General features: G+C 38.8%; 1 protein-coding gene across 4 annotated transcripts in view; it reads left to right on the forward strand.

Moving 5' to 3' along the window:
- Positions 1 to 23,086, forward strand: part of LOC110969264 (spectrin beta chain, non-erythrocytic 4) — a 127,956-nt gene that overhangs the window by 64,219 nt on the left and 40,651 nt on the right. For 3 of the 4 annotated variants that reach the window (XM_022219312.2, XM_051957733.1, XM_022219313.2), the window contains exon 25: positions 2,234 to 2,380. In XM_022219312.2, coding sequence (XP_022075004.2) covers positions 2,234 to 2,380 — 147 coding nt within the window. Of the gene's footprint in view, positions 1 to 1,264; positions 1,791 to 2,233; positions 2,381 to 23,086 lie in introns of those variants that run through there. The other variant, XM_022219314.2, reaches the window with a different exon arrangement.

Below are 23,086 nucleotides of genomic sequence, written 5' to 3' on the forward strand. Positions count from 1 at the left end.
TGTGATCGTCCACAGACAGCTGATGCAGTATTCACTGGTTGTCATGGTTACAGTGACTCTGTGTCACTATCTCACAATGATACAGAAATCTTTAATGAATCCGTGGATCCAGACTATAAGCTGCATCACTGCCAAAATCTAATCACTTGGTCCTTGTGTCATTTCTGACTTTCCTTGAAAATTGCATCCAAATCTGTTTGTCCGTTTTAGAGTAATGTTGCTAACAGACGGACAGACAGACAGACAAACTAGCGCTGATCATCACATAACTTCACCATGGCTAATCGACTGTCGGTGGATTCCTACTTCAAATTAACTGTTTTGTTTAAGCAGCAACGCCAAAACTCAAAAATGACTAAAGAGAAAGACTTGAATGTTTGATAAATAATCAAAATTGTCGATGAATTTTCTTGATTAATGGATTAGTAAGAATGTTTTTCTTATTGTTTGTTTTTATTTGCCACACGTTTTTACTTTTTCATCTGCATTTATGGTGGTGCGAGGTGTACACTTTCTATTCTGTTCTAATGGACCTTTCTGGTCAACCACCTTCATGCAGTGATCTTTTCTTGATGTGCAGTTTTTTTGTCGGACTAAAACTGCGAGACGGCAGCGTGATGACGAAATCGGGTGACGTGACGACGACTAACGCCGTCCCTCCTCTCCCTCCTCCCTGCTTCCGTCAGACCTCTCCCCTTCCTCCCCTCCTCCTCCTCCTCCCCCCCCTCCATTCATTCATCCCTCTCCTCCTCTCCTCGTTCGAATCGTTTACACTCTCGAGGGGGCGTCGGGCCGTGACCCTCCGTGACCTCCTGGTGAATCTGTGGGACCGAAACCCAGCCGAGCAAATCTTTCAAACCTCTATTCTCTTTTCTCTCCATCTGCTGCTTCTTCTTCTCTCTCTCTCTCTCTCTTTGCTCCCTGCTTCACCACTGCAGCAGCAGTCAGGGAGGCTGGATGGAGATGGAGAGGACAGCTGCAGCAGGGAGGGGAGAGATAGAACAAAAAAGCAGCCGTAGAGGAGTTGTTAGCTTCTAGGAGTGTCAGTTAAAGCAAAAAAAACACCCCTCCATCCCCTTCACATCCGTCCGTCTGAACCCCACCTCCCTCCCCCTCCTCCGCCTTCAGCATCATTAGCCGTGACCGGTGAGCCTGGAGGCTGCATCCCCCCTCCAAAAAAGATCCCAGTCCCAGGCTCCTCCTCCTGCTCCCTCTTCCTCCTCCTCCTCCTCCTCCTCTCCATCTCTTCTCCGGCTGCTTCTCCATTCGTCCTTTCGCTGAAGGTGTGAGGCAGGAGGGGAGGAGCGTCCGTGCACCGGCTCGGCTGCCTGCCATTTTATTGTTTTGGGGAGGAGGGAAGGGGTTTTTCTTTTTTCATCTTCCTCTTCGTCGTCGTCGTCTCCCAGTCATCCTCCCTCGCCCTCCTCCTCCTCAGCAACACAGCAGAGAGAGAGAGAGAGAGAGAGAGAGAGAGAGAGAGAGAGGCAGCGAAGGCAGTTTCAAGTCTCAGTCTGTCTCTTCCCACCAGTATTGTTGATATTTATCCTCCTGCATTTTTTCCTCTCATCTTTTCTTTTTTGTTTTTTTTGCGTCAGCGCCTTGGCTCTTTTTTTCCCTCGCTCTTCCATCCTTCCATCCTTCCTCCCTTCCTTCCTTCCTCTCTCCTCCCGGCTCTGCGGTTGAATATCGGTCTTTTACATGTGTGTGACGGCAGACCGGCGAGGATGCGGATACCAGCGGCTGCCTGCAGCCGCCACAACCCCGCGGGCCGTTCCCGTTAAACGCTGCCGGTAAAACAGGTTATCATTCATTGTTCTGGTTGAGGGAGGGATGATGGGTGTGGGGAGACGAAGGATGCTGACCTGAATATTTTCGCTGTGAGGTTTGCCATCCTCCGTGGCTGGAGGTGTGCGTGGGCGTGTGTTGATGCCGCGGACGCTGCCGTGTTGTGTTGCACATGTGAATCCTCACCGCCATGCTTGTTGGTACACGTGTGTCTGCCTACATGTGGCCGCTATGCGTCATTAAATATTCATGTGTGCGTTTGACCTTGTGTTTTCTCGCTGTCTGTCTGTCAGCCGTAAACTCCAGCTTTTGTTTACGTCTTTGCACAGAAGCTGCTGAAAACGTACATGTGTGAACGTACGAGCGGTCTCATGTTTCACCACGAGGGATCTCTCTCTCCAGAAGAGGTATTTATGGTGTTTTCTCCCTCTCTGGTTCTGTCACCCAGCTGGGGGACTGGGTGTGCGAGAAGATGCTGATGGCGAGGGACAGCAGCCGAGACGAGACCCAGAAGCTTCACAAGAAATGGCTGAAGCACCAGGCGTTCATGGCCGAGCTGGCCCAGAACAAGGAATGGCTGGACAAGATTGAGAAGGTGAGTGTTCGCTGGTTGTTGTCTCGCTGGGACTCATTCTGGGTTTTAGCTCATTGGAGTGAGACAGAATGCAGCTGTGGACAGTGGAGTGGTTATTTTTGGTGTGTTTTACCATGTGGTGGCTTTTGAGGATGTCAGGATGGAGATATGGAGAATGAGCAACGTTAAATATTGGTTTGGAGTTGAAATCTGCCAAGTATTTTGTGTAAACTGGTCTACTGGAGGAACACTACATGTAAGAAACAAGTGGCTCGTATTATGTATTAATAGATCATCATTGTTGGTTGACATGCTACGAGTTCTTTTGAAATCTCTCATATCAAAGTGAGCTTTTGGAGTGTTTGCCATTTTTCTACTACAATTTAACTCTCTGAACCCCATAACTAATTGGCGGGGTTTAAAGCCATGTTGTATTTACAAAATAACCAACACTACACCAGTTATTAGAGCTAGAAACTGTAAGAATAGAAAGAATTCTACTAATCTGATGGTCCTTGAACTACTCATCTGTTTTTCTGGGGAAAATTATCCAAATCTCGGCTTGAAATCACTACATTTCATTAAAATCACTTCATTTTACACACCTCATTTAATAGTTTGCCAAAAATAAAGTTTTTGTCTAATCACATTCTGTAAAAGACAAGAAATGTTGCTTTAGTGACTAGTAAACTGGTTTAAAACCATGTTGTCTTTACAAAATCGCCAAAATTACACCATTTATTAGAGCCAGAAAGTGTAAAAACAGAAGAAATTCAACAAAATGTGATGGTCCTTAAACTACTCATCTACAATTTGCTGTTTTTTTGAGACATTTAACTAAATCTAAGCTTATAAATCCTGATATTTCATTTAGAATCACTTTATTTTGCGCACCTCATTTAATAATTTACCAAAAATAAGGCATTTTTTCAAACCAGGTTCTGTTAAAGTCAACAAATTTTGTTTTAGTGACTAGTAAACTAGTTTAAAACCATGTTGTCTTTACAAAATCGCCAAAATGACACCATTTAGCAGAGCTGGAAACTACAAAAACAGAAAGAACCCTACGGTTTGCTGTTTTTCTGGGGAAACTTAACCAAATACAAGCTAAAAAATCACAATATTTCATTAGAATCACTTTATTTTACGCACCTCATTTAATAATTTGCCAAAAATAAAGCGTTATTTCCAACCAGATTCTGTAAAAGACAAGACATTTTGCATTCCTCTGCGCGACTGGGAAACCAGTAGTGACTCAACTGTGACCAAAAGTCACATCTCAAAAGTTCAGGGAGTTTCCAGCTGCCACCATATTGTCAGATTTTTTTTTTTCAAGGCATTATAACATTGCTCTGCTGCAGAAAAGACATTTCTGAGTTCTCTCTGCTTCTAATCATGATTGTGCTGCTTCAGTTGAGGTGTCGGGGCTTTTATTGTGGTGAAAAATGAGCCCACAGTGAGGATAAATGGTGACAAAACATCAAAAGATGAGCTGAAAATAGTAAAACGTGTCTTTATGTTGAATTATGCTGACATACAGTGGATACCAGCTATCTAACTGTGCTAATGTTTAGCAGAATAAAATAAAGTCTAAAAATAATCTCACATTAGCTGGTTATGTGTGAAATTAGTGGAAAAGATTAAAGGCACCTGTGAGAATTCTCTCTGAAGGTTGCGATTTGTTTTTCTAATTTTAATCAGTAAAGTGACCTCCTGTGTCTGTTTTCCTTCAGGCGGGCTTCACACCCCCAATGTCACATTTATTCTAAACTGATTTACACAGCGGGCCCTGTATTTAAACACTTAAACGCTAAACTTACTTAGCAAAGCGTAACAAAGCCGGTGGCAAGGGCAGGAGGTATTAGAGGAGGGTTTTAAACGGAGAGGGGAGCGCTGTGACCCTCAGCGCTGCTCCGTTCTGATGCTATCTGATTCATATTAGGCAGATTTACAGCACAGCAGCCTCCCATCTGAAGCTACACATGTAATTGGGTTTGCCTGTTGTTGTCTTTTGGGAGCTGCACGCTCACCTCTGACTCAAATGTGGACGTTAAGCACTGGAACTCCTTCATATCTGTGATTTGTGGTGCTTTAAGTTGTGTTTTTGGCTTGAGAGGATTCAGCAACATACAGTTGTAGCTTTACCTTGTCTTTCGTTGTAGTAAACTGGGTTTCTTTGGGTTCTTGGATGGTTGATGAGACCAAAAGCATTTGAGTTGACCGATTTTTTTTTTTTTTTTTTTTTGCTATTTCTGACATTTTATCAACCAACAGTTGAAAGACTTTAAAAATTATACAGCAGCGTCTTTGATAATTGCAGAATGTGTTGGTTTCAGCTCCTGAAATATGAGAAAATGTAGTTTTCCTTGTCTTATATTATAGTAAACTAGACTTTAAGAGAGTTGGTAAGAATGTTGGCTTTAAAGAATTACAAAAATACACCATTTATCAGGGCGAGCAACAGTAAAAAATCAGATTTCACCTCCTTAAATATGAGAAATTGTAGCTTTACCCTGTCTTATGTTGTTGTAAGCTGAATTTCTTTGGGTTTTTGGATGGTTAGTGAGACAAAATACAATAGCTGATGACTAATTTTTTGCCATTTCTGACATTTTATCCACCAGTAGTTGAAAGACAGTAAATTGTACAGCAGCGTGTTTGCGCAATTTGTTGTGTCCAGCTCCTGAAATGTGAGAACTTGTAGCTTTATCTTATGAATAAAAATGTGAGTTTTTGTGGAAAACATTATATTGTCTGGTTGACCCCAAACTTTTGAAAGGTAGTGCAAGATAAACTTTTAAGTTTACCTGTTACAGCAGCTAGATACAGATGAGGTACTAAAGAGGAGTACAGAAAGTACGATAGTTAAAAATAAAGATGTAGTGAAGGTATAATAAAGACGATGTACAAGGCATAATAAATTTACATCGAGATTGAGTGGATACGTGAGAGGAAATTTAGTTTTTTGCTCAAAGTTGAACAGAATCTTTATAAAATATGATAAAATACTCAGTGTTATGTTGTTGTTTACGGTCAGTAAAAATAATTTTTAGCATGATTCACGTTCATATTCAGCTGTATTATTCTACCTGCTAGCAGAACAAATGTAGACATAGAGTGAGTTTCGACTGGACACATGGATGCTGATGGACCCATATGGGCTGTTTGTAGAAAATCTGAAGTGTGACTGTTTGGTTAGCAGGCTGTAATTCTCTCTGATGGAGGTTATGGGATAAACAATTGCTGACAGTACATCTGTTCTGAGGAAAGCCAGAGAGCTGCTGTATTTCTGATGAGGCAACGCTACATTTTCTACCGTACAGCTTTATGTTACCAGCTGATTGGTGGATTTCCATCATAGGAACTCTCTTTGTACTACAGTGACGGTGCACACAGCTGACTGTGGCCCGGTGGCTCCATCCTCTGCAGTCTTATTGTGGGCAGGGCCCAACTCCCCTGATAGTAGCACAGTGAATGAAGCCAACAAACAGCACCGTTATCTGTGTACATAGTGTTCTGTAGCACAGTTTCTGACCTGGTGAGACTAAAGCTGGAAACAAACAGTCAATTATTACTTGAAAAACAGAAGATTAATCAGTGAAAACAGCAAAATTGTAGCTTTTCCTTGTCTTATATTAAAGTTATCTGGATGTCTTTGGATTTTTAGACAGTTAGTGAGATTAAAAAGCAATTGGTGATGGCTGATTTTTGCCATTTCTGACTTTTTATCAACTAATATCAACCAACGTCTTTGATATTTGCACGATTTGTTGGTTCCAGCTCCTGAAATATGAGAAAATGTAGTTTGCCTTCTCTTATATTATAGTAAACTAGACTTTAGAGTTGGGAAGAATATTGTCTTTACAAAATCACCAAAATACAGCATTTATGGGTTCTAGCAACTGCAAAACGGGTTTCACCTCCTTAAATATGAGTTATTGTAACTTTGAATTGTCTTATGTTATAGCAAACTGGATTTCTTTGGAGTGTTGCTGAGACTGAACCCATCGGCAGTTTTTAAAGCCATGTTGTCTTTACAAATCACAAAAATACACAATTTATCAGAGTTAAAAACAGGTTTCAGCTCCTTCAATATGAGTAGTTGTAGCTCTGCCTTGTCTTATGCTGTAGTCAACTGGATTTCTTTGGGTTCTTGGATGGTTAGTGAGACTAAAAAGTATTTGAGTTGACTGATATTTTGCCATTTCTGATATTTTATCAACCAGTAGTTGAAAGACAGAAAAAATAAACAACTTCTTTGATATTTGTGCAGTTTGTTGGTTCCAGCTCCTGAAATATGAGAAAATGTAGTGTGCCTTGTCTTATATTATAGTAAACTATACTTTAGGAGTGCTGGTAAGATTGAAACCAAAGATCCATCTGTGGCTATGTTGTCTTTACAAAAATCACCAAAATACGCCATTTATCAGAGCTAGCAACTGTAAAAACAGGTTTCACCTCCTTATAATATGAGAAATTGGAGCTTTACCTTGTTTTTTGTTGTAGTCAACTGGTTTTCTTTAGGTTTTTGGATGGTTCAGGAGACAAAAAGCAATTGCAGAAGACAGATTTTTTTGCCATTTCTGACACTTAATGAATCAACCAACTGGTCAGTGTTTGAAATATAATTATTATTTGAAATAGAAATTGCAGCTTTACCTTGTCTTGCATTATACAGAAGTGGATTCCTTCTGATTTTGGGGCATTCATGAGACAAAAAAGCAGTTTGTGATGCTATTTTTGAATCAACTAACTGGTCAGTGTTTAAAATATAATTGGCAGGTTAAAAGCAGAGTGAACTAGAAAAGCACTCAGAGTGCAGACCTCCGCCAAGGATAGAGAGGAAAACAGGAAACCCATACAGTAAAGGATCATGAGCTGGAATCGAACCTGCATCTCTGACACAGTTCTGTTTACGAATCACCTTCTTAACCAGTTGAGCTATCTGGACACCTTGCTCCAATTTCTTGGACGACATACTAACCTATGATGTGTTTGTCATATTTTGGACCACATACTAAAACATACTAAAAAAATTCAAAGTGATCCAGAATCCAGGATCTTTTGCAGATTGACACCAAAACTATATCAGCTCTTCCTCTTGCCATAGTCAACATCCCCTCAAAATTTCATGTGAATCTGCCCAGGCGTTTTTGAGTTATCTTGCTAACAGACAGACAGACACAAACGTCGGGTGTCACATAACCTCCTTGGCGGAGGTAAAAATCAGGGACTTTTCAGCTGTCATCTTAGTTTTTTCCAAGTATTCTTTACAAAATTTTAGCTTTGCATTTTTTCTTACCTTTATGGGGGAAGAAAAATCAACAAATTACGACCCAGCCGAGTGCTCGGTGTTTAAATTACAATTTGCAGATTAGAACAGTGAAAATAATTCTTATTGCAGCCCTAGCTGAGACACCTGCATTATATTTGATTTGACACAGCTGCTCTACTTCAACCACCTTAAATAAAATGCATTAGCTTGTACTGGCCAGTGTGTAAATGTAGGTAGAGCCATTAAACGTTTTTTAAAAGGCTTTCAAAAGGTTGTACATCATCTCCAGTCAGCTGATCACTGGAACATTGTGGTTTATGGCTGCAGAGTTGGAATTTAAGCCCCTTCATTATCAGCGATTGCTTTCATTTTTTCTAGCGAGCGCTGGGATGTTGTGTGTGTGTGCGTGTTAGCATGTCTGTGCTGATATACTGTGGGTTTATGATGTGGAGGCATGTGCTGGCTGATGTGTAATGATATGCAGTGATGGGATGTGGAGAGTGCAGCACTGCATGGTCTCACATTATGCATTCATAGGTCATATGCTCATCTGGAGGAAGAGAAAATTGTGTACCGGAGGAGAGAGAAGAAATAGAAGATGGGAGGAGAAATGTGTGTTTCTTTATGACTGCGCATCAATTTTCTGCAAATATAGAATGTTAAACATTTGAAAACACAAAAGGTGGCATAAAATCTGATAGTATGTCATTATTTGTATAAATAATATAAATAACATGCATTATTGCTCTGGATGATAATTCAAATTTAGCTTTAGCTTTCTGAGATGTTGTGTTTTTGAAAGATCTGTTCACCTGCGGCTCCAGAAACACCACATATGCTGTTGCTGTTGATGTATAAAGGAGCCCATTGTCTTGTTTTACGCCCACGAGCTAAGTATCAGAATAATGCTAAGTGCATTTCTTTGTTTTGGTTTTCAGATGAAAGTATGTAATTTGGCTGACAGTAAGAAACAGTAACAGCCTACATGACAAACAGCACAGAAAACATCAAATAGTCTCTGTTCTTGGTGGGTTTTATCGGGTTGTATTGAAATTAAAGACTGCTAAATGTGCTTTTTGAAATATGTGGTAGTAGAATTAACCCCAGAGCAACTTCAGATTGCAAGCAGCTGAATCAGATTTGTAAAGTGTGTAGAGATTTCTGTTTAGCCTGTTTTAACTTTAGCATGAGCGCCCTTCCGCTCCTAACTTAATTCAAACCGCCCTCAGACTCCAAAATAAAAGCACATTCTTAGAGTAGTTTGTCCACAAAAGTAGAGAAAAAAATGGTTTGGTTAAGTGGGAGCTGACTGCTATCTTACGATGAGGAAACTAACATTTGTCAGTAAAAATGTATGAGTTTTTTGGACTTTTTCCTCTAGAAATCAATCAAAAGTTTCATATTTGCTGTTCAGCAACTCCATGCAGGAACCATTTACCTAGATGTTTGTGTGCACATTTTATGCTGTAAAGTGAGCAAAGCCAATAAACAGTACTGTTATCTGTGTACACACTGTACTGTGAAGAGAAAAAAATAAGGCTACAGCCAAAATGAATGGTCGATTATTAATTGAAAGATAGAAAATTGATCAGCAATTTCTTTGACAATTGAATGATTTGATGGTTTCATCTCCTTTATATATGAGATATCGTAGCTGTGCCTTGTCTTGAATTATAATAAACTAGTTTAACACCATGTTGTTTTTACAAAATTACCTAAATGAGATCATTTATCAGAGCTAGAAACTATTAAACTAAACCTGACTGTCCTTGAACTACTCATCTGTGATCATGACATTTTATTAAAATCGTCATATTATGCATTTCTCATTTAAAGAAACAAAAATTTGTCAGTAAAAACTACAGAGTTTCAAAGTATAAACTACCGTTCAAAAGTTTGGGGTCACTTGCAAATGTCCTTATTTTTGAAAGAAAATCTATTTTTTTAATGATGTTAACATTAAATGAATGATAAATCCAGTGTAGACATTGTTAATGTGGTAAATGACTGTTCTAGTTGGGAACGTCTGATTTTTAATGGAATATCTCCATAGGGGTACAGAGGAACATTTCCAGCAACCATCACTCCTGTGTTCTAATGCTACATTGTGTTAGCTAATGGTGTTGAAAGACTCATTGATGATTAGAAAACCCTTGTGCAGTTATGTTAGCGCATGAATAAAAGTGTGAGTTTTCATGGAACACATGAAACTGTCTGTGTGACAACAAACGTTTGAAGGGTAGTGTACATACACAGTCTAATGACTTACACATTTCTTTCATTAATTTGGACTTTTTCTACTAAAAATCAATCAAAAAATGTCATGCTTGTTGTCCAGCAATGGCATGCAAGAACGATTTACCTGTGTAAATGCTGTTGTGAAAAAGAACTCAGATGTTTTTTTGCTGTACTTGTGTTGCTCTTTCTATTCTTGTGAAAAAAAAAAAAAACATTTTAGTCCCAAGAGAACATTTTTGGAAATTGGGATATTGGCTCATCATTATCTCAGATTGGTTTTCGGATCCGTGTTAAACTAGCAGACTAACAGAGAACACACTGATCCTGACCAGTCTAAAAGCCCTAAACTTGTTGGTTGTGTTGGTGTTTCCGGTAGCAGACTGTAGTCACACCAGGCCGTCTGGCTGTTGGCAGATCGACAGGGTTTAGCTTCTGAAGTCATATGTGGCAGCCATGTTCACCCCACAAGCCTTCTCTATGGCCGTTGCTTAGCGACGTGCAGGTTTTTTTTTTTTGGCTCGGTTTCATGGCATCGCTGGTAAAGATTCGTCCTCGTTGGCGAATGGCATTAGAAAACAGTTCTGGCTGCGTCCCGTTGTGGCCTCGTGGTTTGATTGATTGTGTAGCTGCTGGTTGTGGTACGTCGAGTCCAAACACTCTGCATGTTGTGTCCTGGTTGTGTCTCTCTGCCGGTGTCCTCTGAGAGTCTTCAGTCTATTTCTGTTCGGGGTAAGAACACTTCTCTGCTGTGAAGGACTCTGAAGGAGCACAAGGCCTGTTTTTAAGGGAGCGTTCACCGGCGGAGTCTGAATATCAGTGTGTATCTGAAGTGTTAAGTGTTTTCCTTTAGCTTTGAAATAACTGCTCAAAAAGAGTTACCTGGTCTGTTTAGTTTCAAGCGTCCCTGTCTTTTGCCTCCTGAGGCTAGCATCAAGGCCAAAGCATAATCAGGGTGACTGAACCTGAATATGTAAAATGCTTTCCACATAAAATATAGTTTTTGTAGGAAACAGTTTGTCTCCTGGAGTTCTGTTTTGTTGCTCCTAATATTTCACCGTTCTGTTACTTTTATTGCCCACTAAGGTCCAGATCTTAACGCTTTATTATTTATTGTTTTCCAGACTCTGTTTCAGGTTAATCTGCCTTCTAGCATAACCGCTAGCCATCAGCATTGTCTTAGCCACAGTGAGAGAAGCTACAACTTGCATCAGATAATCAGAAAAATGACAAATGTTGGAACCGTACGTTTACCTGTTTACCAAAACTCAGCATTATTTACTCTGGGACAAGTCAGAAACTGTGGAAAAAACGAATGAAATCGTCCTTTTTGTCCGTTTCCTTTACAAGAACATCCCATCTAACTGTTAGCAACAGCCAGAGACACAAGATTTCACAGATGTGAGGATATATTTGTATTGTTAGCCAGCAGTTTGTCTTGTTTGGAAACAGAAAGACACCAAAATAATTGCAAACTGCAGATGCACAGCTGATTGTTCTGATGTTGACATGCATTTTAACATGTACAGTATGAGCCCAAAGACTGAAAATTGAGCTTTGTTGAAGATTAAAGAACTGCCAAAAACTTATTTAACAACAAAACTGTTGCTAAATGGTAGTTTTATTTGCTGAAAGCTGATATAAAGCTAAATATTCGGTTCTTTGTCTGTAACTGTGAGTGCATCCTAGTAAACATGACATCCTGTCAGTTGAAATATTTGCAGTACAGTATGTGACACTGATTTGGGCACAAAAAAAGGAGGGAAACGGGGACAACGGTAAGAAAATCCACCACTAAGACAGAGTTTTTTGCAAAATATAAAAAGGAAATAAACCAAACAAAACTCATGATTTTGATAAGTATGTCAATAAAGAAATGTGCTTCAGATGAATCTTTGAATAATTTCCACTAAAATCGCAAATGAGTTTATCTTCAGGTTACTGGAGATGCTGGGAAAACCCATTATGAGTAAAACTCGAGCTCACATTTGTGGCTAAAGAAGTGATCCTTCTGCGACAGGGACTCCCTGGCTGACTTTCTGCGCGACTGTGATGCACTTTGTGTCATCTTGTTGTGACGTCAAACTGCATCTGCTGCATCATGCCGCCTCCTTCCTGTGCTTGCAGCGGTTGCCGGGCAACAGCTGCCCAATCCCATCTCCTCGTCTTCCCTCCTCCGTTGGTACAGCACGTGTGTGAAGGTCATTCCTCTATCCTCTCTTTTTCCACTCAACTATTTCTGCCTCCTCCTCTTCCATTCCGTGACCCGGAAACTGATTGAGGTTCTCCGTCGTGTAGGAAGTTCCAGTCACTTAGATGTGTCTAAGAAAGGCGAATTAAAGAAACTTAGGTGTCTTTTAACAGCTGACAGCACATCTTTGATCAGAGTCTGTTTATCGATCAGTCAGCTGATCTGATGGACCAGTAAACGGTTCGTCTTCAAGACTCCTTACTGTAGATGAGACTGATTGATTCTTGCAAACACAGCTTTGCTTTTCTCCTCCAAAAAAAGAAAAGAAATCCAAAAATTCTGTAGAAATATAAAGAAGAAAAGTACAAACACTGGTGAAACTAATCAGGGCTGTAAAAAGGAGGGAAACAGGGACAACAGGAAGAAGTAAAAACACAAGACGCTGCAAGGACAGGGATTTTTACAGAATAAAACAAGAATATACTCAAGATTATGACAATTACTTTCTTTTTCATGAATCCCTGCTGAAACAAACTAAGACACAATGAGTTACGATCCATGCTAACAATCAAAAGAGGAGGGGAACAGAGACATCGGAAAGAAATACAAACACAAGACACTGTGAGGACAGGGATTTTTACAGAATAAAACAAAAAATAAACTCAAGACCATGATAATTTCTTTTTTTCCATGAGTCCCTGCTGGACCAAACTAAGATATAAGGAGTTGCGAACCATGTTATCAATCAAAAGAGGAGGGTCCAGAGACAACGGGAAGAAGTAAAAACACAGAAGACACTACTAGGACAGGAATTTTTACAGAATAAAACAGGAAATAAACCAGACAAAACTCCAGACGGTGACCATTTCCTCCTTTTTCATCCATCCGTGCCGGAATAAGCTGAGATACAAGGTGTTCCAATCCATTTTAGCAGTCAAAAGAGGAGGGAAACGGAGACAACGGGGAGAAGTAAAAACACAAGAGTCACTGCAAGGATAGGGTTTTTACAGAACAGGAAATAAACCCGAGACCATGATACTGTCTTTCTTTTTCATGCACTCCTACTGGAACAAACTAAGATACGAGGATTTAGCATCCATGTAAGCCACATTTAAAGCACCTCCTCCCTAAATCTCAGTGTTTCTACAGCAGCAGGAGTGAATGTAGTGTTTGGAGTGTGACGCTCCAAATCTAATAAGCTGAGGTTTGCAGTGTACTGAATGTATAATGCAGAGTTGAATCAATAGCTGCAGGATGACTGGGCTTCCTTTAACGTGCCTCATAAACAAACCTGGATCAAATCTCCGACAAGTTTGGGAATCAACCACCAGAAATACTGTGTGAAGAAACACTAATACGAGGAAAAAAACCAGACCCAGATGTAGGGCTATTTTATTGTTGAGCCGCTGGTGCTGGATTCCAAAATAGAAACCAGAGTTTTTCTATTCGCGGCGCCAGAAATCGATGCACCAGTCGTCTGCTCGCCTTTTAGAAGACGTGTCGGTTGTAAAGACGAGTCCAGTCATTCTGTAATGCAACTCTGCAGCGATCGAGACCAAACACAAGCTGCTCGCCGTCGAACACGATTTGCTTCGGCTGCAGCAGATTGTGTTTGAGTGTGTGGAGGAGTGTGTGAAGTGAAAACACCCTCGTCCCCAAGCAGTCGCTATTCCAGACCCAGTGGGCTCCTGATTGCTGCCCCCCTTATTACCATTAATAACTGTGATAATTAAACGGCCTCATTAACTCATTAAGACACTTCCTCTGTGTTGGATCGCATTTTAGGTTCTGATATTTCACTGAAGCGACGCTCTGAGTAATCAACAAATGTATTTTAACGTTAAAACTTGTCTCGCTGACCATGATCTTTTTGTTTAAAGCTGTAAGTGTTTTGTCACCTCTTTGTCACCTCAGAAAAAATACACTGTGGAATAATGTGACGCTTAAAATCTGTGAAAACTGTGAAATAACAACAAATATCTGTAAAAACAGTGCTAGCTTTAGCAAATTTAGATTTGTATTTTTGCAGTCAGCATGTAAATCTCTTCTTTTTTCCCCTGTGATTTTAGGGTTGTAATTTTTATTTCAAATGGGGATTATATGTAGGTTTTTTTCTTTTATGCCATTTGACTATAAATTTGCATTATGTTTACTGGAATTACTGGAATTTTACACATTTAAAATTTGTGTATATTAAGAACAAAAAAACTTATTTTACAGACTTTTTAGTGATTACATCTCGTAAAACAAAAGAAAATAATCATTTCTGTTGATGCTATCCATAAATAAAGCAGGCCAAGCATATAAGTAACGTCTACATCGAATTCTATATTCTTTACAAATGGTACTTTGTTGTTTTATACTATTTGACTGTAAAATTACACTGTTTTTACTGAAATTAAATCTGAAAAAATATGAATATTTTAAAGATATTTCGCATGATTTGAAAGAATTTTTTTTTACAGATTGTATCTGGTAAAACAACAGAAAATAAGAATTTCTGTTTATATTATTTGTTAAAAACCTACGGAGCCCCCTAGGGGACATCCTTCATGTTGTATTTTCTCTCCTTCCTGTTTGTGTTATATCCCTTCCTGTTGTACTTTTTCTCCTCCGCGTTTGTATTTTATTCCTTCGCGTTTGTGTTTTTTCCTTCGCGTTGTACTTTCTCTCCTCCGCGTTTGTGTTTTATCCCTCCGCGTTTATTTTTTAAGGAACACTTTTGTCATTTTTGCCCTCCGCCTTTATTTTTTAAGGAACACTTTTGTCATTTTTGCTGTTGACAAGTTGTTTTTCAAAGACGGAGTTCGCGTTCAAAGTCGAACTCCGCGTTCAAAGACGAACTCCGTCTTGGGCCCGAGCAGTGTCACTCAGTCAGTCTGTTGAGCGTGCAGCAGGGGAGTCAGAGGACGGACTCCTACGGTACTACTTCCTGTCCAAACTTAGTTTGGAGATTTGCTTTGCCTGGCACACCGGCTGATCATCACCTTGGGACATTACACGCCAAACGGTAAATAATTATTTTAATGAATACCACAGTGCTTCGTCTATTGTTCTGAACTCTGCTTATCTCAAATCACATTAGCCCTTTCTGTATTTATCGCAGTTGGACTGCTTCGGTTTGCACGCTAGCATGAAGCTAAAAGGAGTGCTCGTTTTTGTTCAGTGGGACCGCGCGCGGGACGGTGCGCTTTTTATACATTCAGAGAAACAGTCGCGGTTTGGTCAGTAGAAACATTGACAAAAAACGAGCGCTCCTTTTAGCTTCATGCTAGCGTGCAAACCGAAGCAGTCCAACTGCGATAAATACAGAAAGGGCTAATGTGACTTGAGATAAGCAGAGTTCAGAACAATAGACGAAGCACTGTGGTATTCATTAAAATAATTATTTACCGTTTGGCGTGTAATGTCCCAAGGTGATGATCAGCCGGTGTGCCAGGCAAAGCAAACCTCCAAACTAAGTTTGGGCAGGAAGTAGTACCGTAGGAATCCGTCCTCTGACTCCCCTGCTGCACGCTCAACAGACTGACTGAGTGACACTGCTCGGGCCCAAGACGGAGTTCGTCTTTGAACGCAGAGTTCGTTTTTAAACGCGGAGTTCGACTTTGAACGCGAACTCCGTCTTTGAAAAACAACTTGTCAACAGCAAAAATGACAAAAGTGTTCCTTAAAAAATAAAGGCGGAGGGCAAAAATGACAAAAGTGTTCCTTAAAAAATAAACGCGGCGAGATGAAAAACACAAACGCGGAGGAGAGAAAGTACAACGCGAAGGAATAAAATACAAAGGCGGAGGAGAAAAAGTACAACAGGAAGGGATATAACACAAACAGGAAGGAGAGAAAATACAACACGAAGGATGTCCCCTAGGGGGCTCCGTAAAAACCTGCAAAACTGTACCAAACTTTCAGATTAGAAATCTGCATTTTCATAAATACTCATTTGTATTTGTAAAATTGTTATTTTATTGTATTTTATTTTGCTAAAAATTTGATTTTACAGATATTTGCTGCTAGTCGGTTTTAGAATTCTGCAGTATTCCACCATTTTAACCCAGTTTTTGACAGGATTTAGTGTTTTTCAGTGCAGAATTTCTTCACTTTTGTCTTAGCTCATATTAAGTTCAGATCAGACATGAAAGCCATCAGTGTTTTCTCCTATAATCCTGAGGCTCTCTGAGCTTTCTAATGCTGTTGATAGAAAACACTCCAGGGGCTGAAAGTAGAAAAACTCAGTTAAAAGTTGTGTCCTTCTGTTGCTGCAGTCAGAGCGATGCTTTTACTGCAGCAGCACTTTAAGGCAGATGGAGCGATGTCTCTGTTCTGCTTCCAGCTGCACTTTCTGGAAAACGTGTCGTCAGTTGTGAGTTTAGAGCAAAACTCTCCAACCTCCACTTTATTAGCCAGAGGAGCTTCCTGTGTGGGTGACGACTCTTCACAGGCTGTTCAGCAGCAACATGAGCGCCGGTACAAAAAATATCACAAACACGTCTGTAATCTTCCACTGTTTTTGGAGAAAAATACACTTCATTTAGTGGATGCAGTTACTGGAGGCTGTAAAATGGACTTTTCAGAGGTTTTTCATTGCAAGAATAAAACACATGATCCTTAAATTCTCTCAAAGCTACAAATATTATTCTATAAAACTATTTAGTTTTACTGCCAAACAGTGTAAAACAATACATTTCAATTTGTAAAAATGCAGATGTTTACAGTTTTGGCCTGCTTTTTAGAATTAAAATGTAATTGAATCATTTTTTTGTAATTTACTAAATGATAGCTTAATAAAACTAAGAAAATCAGTAAGTTAACAGTTTAGAATCTTTAAGATACTGAATTTTCTTACAAAAAAGGGCAAATATCTGACAAATAATGGTGTCTTTGCTGATCTAAATACAGTAAAAATTGTGTAATTTAATGCTCTATTAGAGCCAATTACCATTTGTAAAAATATGGATGTTTAATGTAGACATTATTTACAGTTCTACATTGTGTATTTATACAGTTTAAATGCAGCTTTTGAGGGGAAATTGTTGGTTTTTGTCATTTATTTTGCACCACGCTGTTATTTTCTCATTTATATCCACTTTTTGGAGATGTTTCTTAGCGCTGGTTCTGCTGTTTGCTCATTTTCACTGCTTTAAAGGCATTATGGAGGATGTTTTTTTTTTTTGTTTAATTTGTCTGATTCACATAAAATGAATATACTGACCTTTAGTGGACTTGTATGTATGGTCTCTAAAAGAATTAAAAAAAAAAAAAAAACTGTGGACATGGCAGGACCTGAAAAACATCAGCCAATCAATGCGCTCGGACCGAGGCGTTTGGTTTGCTCCCTTTCCTGTCAATCAAAAATCTTCCGGCTCAGGCCTAGTTGCGTAGATTACGTACGCCTTGGACTTACGTGTTTTCTGTATGTGTTGCTTTGGTATAGCTTCGTAGTTAGCTGGCGACTTGTTTTGCTCATCTTTTTTTACACAATAGCAGATAAAGATCCAGGGGGACCCAGCCGTAAAAGACAACTTCACGAGTGCTACGCAAGTTTCTGGAGGACGGCGTTTCTTCGTAAATGTTAAGAGGGGGGAGGTTAGAGGGGGGTGAGGGAGAGGTTGTATGTGCGCATGTGCATGCTATGTTCAAAGTCGTAGGAAATTAAATCTCCTCTAATGCCTTTAAATGTGTACTCCAATCATTTTTTTGTTGTGCTTCCATGAATTTAGGTGACTGAGCAGAGAGATTAGTAAAAATGAATGGTTCAACTCATTGCAAAGAAGGTACAGATACTCTGACCTTTGCTTTCTGGTGTGCATCAAGCTGCTAGGAACTAGATGCTTTAGTTTTTTGCATCTCCATGTCTGCAGTTTGTGACACAGACTTCCTGTTTAAAGTGCTCGTCCCGATGAGTGATTAAACCTGGTGTTTGAATGCAGCTAAACTTTAGAAACAAAGCTGGACGTGGATCCTCCTGGTTCCTGTGAACGTTGGAGGATCGGATCCTGTGTGTGAACGCTGGAGGGTCAGATCCTGTGTGTGTGAACGTTGGAGGGTCAGATCCTGTGTGTGTGAACGTTGGAGGGTCAGATCCTGTGTGTGTGAACGTTGGAGGTTTGGGTCCTGTGTGTGTGAACGTTGGAGGTTTGGGTCCTGTGTGTGTGAACGTTGGAGGTTTGTGTCCTGCTGGAGCTGCAGGCTGAGTATCTGTGAGTGGAGTAGCGGCTCTGAGCTGGTGGGTGAATCTGCTTCCAACCCACGCTTAAAACCTCCCACTTAGCAGCAGAAACACTAGAATGAAAGCTGACGTAACGCTGGAAACCACGGAGGTGTAGCAGCTCTGCTTGTAGCTGCTCTCTGGTTGTGTGTTCATGTGGAGACGACGCTGGTTTATGTGGATTTATTTCAGTCTGTTAAGAGGAAAATTCCATTTTTTTTCTTGCTGGTTCAGGAATTTCAGCCTGTAGTGTTTGTTTTTCTCATTTTAACCAGTTATAATTTGAATAATATGTCAAAACTCATGTATTTTTTGGAATACACAAATATTTTCTCTATTTGTAAAGCAAATATTTGATCATGCATGTTGTGCAAACGTCTCAAAATATAACATACACAGGTTTCTTTCAAAAAATGGCACTTATCTGTAAAATAATTATTTTTTTACTGATTTAAATACAGTAAAGACTGTAATTTAATGTTATATAAGAGCATAGATGCTTAATGTGGATATTGTTTACAGTTTCAGCTTGTTTTTTGGAGTTAAAATGTGATTAAATCCCTTTTCTGCAATTTACTAGATGTTATCTGCCATTTAACAAAGCAAGGAAACAGGTTCAGTAATTATTTCCTATTTTAAATCTTTAAGTTACACAATTTCCTTTCAAATAAAGGCAAATATCTGTAAAATATTGCTATTTTTGTTGATTGAAATACTTCTATAAAGATATCAAATGCAATACTTTCAAAGCAACGTCAATTATAGCAGTATTTTCAAGTTTTTATGTTTTCCAAAATGCACTGTATATAGTACTATATACACACGTGGACAAAATTGTTGGTACCCCTCAGTTAAAGAAGGAAAAACCCACAATTCTCACTGAAATCATTTGAAACTCACAAAAGTAACAATAAATAAAAATTTATTGAAAATTAAATAATCAAAAACAGCCATTACTTTTGAATTGTTGATTAACATAATTATTTAAAAAAACAAACTAATGAAACAGGCCTGGACAAAAATGATGGTACCTCTATAAAAGATTGAAAACTATTTGACCAGAGTGACATAATTAACTCAGGTGTGTCATTTAATTGACATCACAGGTGTTTCCAAACTCATAATCAGTCAGTCTGCCTATTTAAAGGGAGACAAGTAGTCACCCTGCTGTTTGGTGAAAAGGTGTGTACCACACTGAACATGGACAACAGAAAGCGAAGGAGAGAATTGTCCCAGGACATCCGAAAAAAAATTATAGACAAACATCTTAAAGGTAAAGGCTATAAGACCATCTCTAAACAGCTTGAAGTTCCTGTGACAACAGTGGCTCATATTATTCAGAAGTTCAAGACCCACGGGACAGTAGCCAACCTCCCTGGACGTGGCCGCAAGAGGAAAATTGATGACAAATTGAAGAGACGGATCGTTGGAATTGTATCCAAAGAGCCCAGAGCAACCTCCAAAGAAATTAAAGGTGAACTCCAAGGCCAAGGTACATCAGTGTCAGATCGCACCATTCGTCATTGTTTGAGCCAAAGTGGACTTCATGGGAGACGACCAAGGAGGACACCACTGCTGAAAAAAACTCATAAAAAAGCCAGACTGGAATTTGCAAAAATGCATGTTGACAAGCCACAAAGCTTCTGGGAGAATGTCCTTTGGACAGATGAGACCAAACTGGAGCTTTTTGGTAAGGCACATCAACTCTATGTTCATAGACTCCAAAACCAAGCATACGAAGAAAAGAACACTGTCCCTACGGTGAAACATGGAGGAGGCTCAGTAATGTTTTGGGGCTGCTTTGCTGCATCTGGCACAGGGTGTCTTGAAAGTGTGCAAGGTACGATGAAATCTGAAGACTATCAAGGCATTCTGGAGAGAAATGTGCTGCCTAGTGTCAGAAAGCTTGGTCTCAGTCGCAGGTCATAGGTCTTCCAACAGGACAACGATCTAAAACACACAGCCAAAAACACCCAAGAATGGCTGAGAGAAAAGCGTTGGACTATTCTAAAGTGGCCTTCTATGAGCCCAGATCTGAATCCCATTGAACATATGTGGAAGGAGCTGAAACATGCCATTTGGAGAAGACACCCATCAAACCTGAGACAACTGGAGCTGTTTGCTCATGAGGAGTGGGCCAAAATACCTGTTGACAGCTGCAGAACGCTCATTGACAAATACAGAAATCGTTTAATTGCAGTGATTGCCTCAAAAGGTTGTGCAACAAAATATTAAGTTATGGGTACCATCATTTTTGTCCAGCCCTATTTCATTAGTTTGTTTTTTTAAATAATTATGTTAATCAACAATTCAAAAGTGATGGCTGATTTTGATTATTTAATTTTCAATACATTTTTATTTATTGTTACTTTTGTGAGTTTCAAGTGATTTCAGTGAGAATTGTGGTTTTTTCCTTCTTTAACTGAGGGGTACCAACAATTTTGTCCACGTGTGTATGTAGCGTTTCATGTGCTATGTAGAATTTTCTATGTACTGTGTGCAATGTAATATACTGTGACATTTCTTAACATGATTCGACAAAAAATTGATTTTGCAAAATATTTGCCAAGACATATTCTCAGAATTTTAGATTTATTTAATTACGTATGACTTTCATTTTGAAATATCTGACCTTATATTGTGCATTTCTACTGTCTAAATGCAGCTTTTGAGGGGAAGTTGTTGGTTCTTGTCATTTAATTTGCACCACACTCTTCTGCTACTACTGTTTCTGTGTATATTCCTGTTTTGATTTAGGAAATTTAGACTTATGTATGACTTTGATTTTGAAATATTAGACCTTATAGTATATACTTATAGACTTTAAATGGAGTTTTTAAGGGAATTATTGGTTTCTATCTTTTAGTCTGCAGCACATTCTTCTACTACTGCTAGTTCTGTGTACATTCCTGTTTTGATTTAGGAAATTTAGGCTTATATGTGCATTTTATTTTGAAACATCTGACCTTATATTGTGTATTTGTACAGTTTAAATGCAGCTTTTGAATGGAAATAGTTGTTTTTTGTCATTTATTTTGCACACCTTATATTACTGTTATTCTGTTTATATTATTGTTTAGATTTTGGAAATTTGGACTTACATATGACTTTTATTTTGAAATATTAGACATTATAATATGTATTTCTAGACTCTAAATGGAGCTATTTTAAGGGAATTATTGGTTTCTGTCTTTTAGTCTGCAGCACATTCTTCTACTACTGCTAGTTCTGTGTATATTCTTGTTTAGATTTTGGAAACTTAGACTTACATATGACTTTTATTTTGAAATAGCTGACCTAATATTGGGCTTTTACACAGTTTAAATGCAGCTTTAGAGAGGAAATTGTGATTTTTTTTTGTCATTTATTTTGCACCACTCATATTTTCTCACTAATATCCACTTTTTAGAGCTGCCTCGGTGCAACCGGAGATTTTTCTCCATGGTTCCACTGTTCCTTCTTATCACATCGGTGCCGTCTCGTTTCCCGTCATGAGGCGTCTGCAGATTTTCCAGATAACCTGAGTGAGTCAGGTGGCAGGATGTTGTGACTCAGAGATACCGTCCCGGTGAAACGTCTTGGCAGAGCCTGAAATTACCTCCTGCCAGGCGCCAAATGTTGGAAAATGTAGTCATTGGCAGAGAAATGGGTCAGAAAAACAAGTTAGGATGAGAAATTGAATGCTCAAAATGTGCTGTAACTTTAAATTCTGGTACACAGGATGACCAATTTGATCATTTTAAAGGTTTTGGCATATTTACACCTACATTGTAATTATTTTTTAGCCATATTAGTGACTTGGTTTTCAATCTACTGGTGGTTTGGCTCTTACTGACCCACTTCCTGTTAAATGTCTCCACAACTTTTTGGTGCAACAGAAAAGTTCCTAGAAGATGATTCAAGTCCTTTTAGGTGAACTTCCAACCTGATATTTCCTCTAATTCCAACATTAGGTGGTAATTCCTGTTCATTCAGTGCTCTAATTCATTTAAAAATACCTGGAAAACCTAAAATATTAACCACTGAACTCAGCTGTTTGTTTTCATCCGTTTCATGCTTAGTATCATCATGTTAGTTTGTGATAGCTTTGCTGTGTTTTGCACTGGAGCTTTAATTCTTTAACTAAGGACATAAATTGACATTTACTGGCTTGTTTTCCTTCTTTTTTTGGAAACACATATATAGAAGCCTTTGTTTAAGTAAATATGCAGAAATATTAGTAAAATTGTTGTTTTTGGGGAGTGAACTAGTGCAAGAAGAATTTATTATTATTATTGTTGTTGTTGTTATTAGTAGTATTACATGTACTTTCAATTGCTGCCTTACTGCTAATTTTTTAGGATGTCTAATAATAAAATATTGTAGCTCAGCTAGCTGTCAAACTGATTGGATTTAAGGTCAGATTTCTGTTTATGGTTTTAAATGTCTTTCCTTGTTTGTTTTTGTTTGCATTGAATTGTTTATCTTTCTTTATTAGTTTGTAGTTAGCTTCATCGCTTTACATAAACTTTTTACTGGATTCTTTCTACATTTTTTATGCAAACCAAATATGACCACAGCACTGAAAGCTTTTATTTAATGAGCAGAAATATCCATAAAAGTGCTGTTTTATTTGAGTGAACCAGGGCAAGAAGACTTTGAGATGCTCTTGCATGTTTTTTATAATACTTATAAAAGTAATCATCATAAGCTTTATTTATACAGCACTTTTTAAACACACTTTACAAATTTCAAAGAAATATCAAGTTTAAAAAAAACAGGAAAAAACAACAATTATATAATTGATATAAAAACCAACGCATGGTAGCTGGTTAAAATATA

Source organism: Acanthochromis polyacanthus, chromosome 13, assembly GCF_021347895.1.
Source record: "Acanthochromis polyacanthus isolate Apoly-LR-REF ecotype Palm Island chromosome 13, KAUST_Apoly_ChrSc, whole genome shotgun sequence".
In the NCBI taxonomy this organism is placed as follows: Eukaryota; Metazoa; Chordata; class Actinopteri; family Pomacentridae; genus Acanthochromis; species Acanthochromis polyacanthus.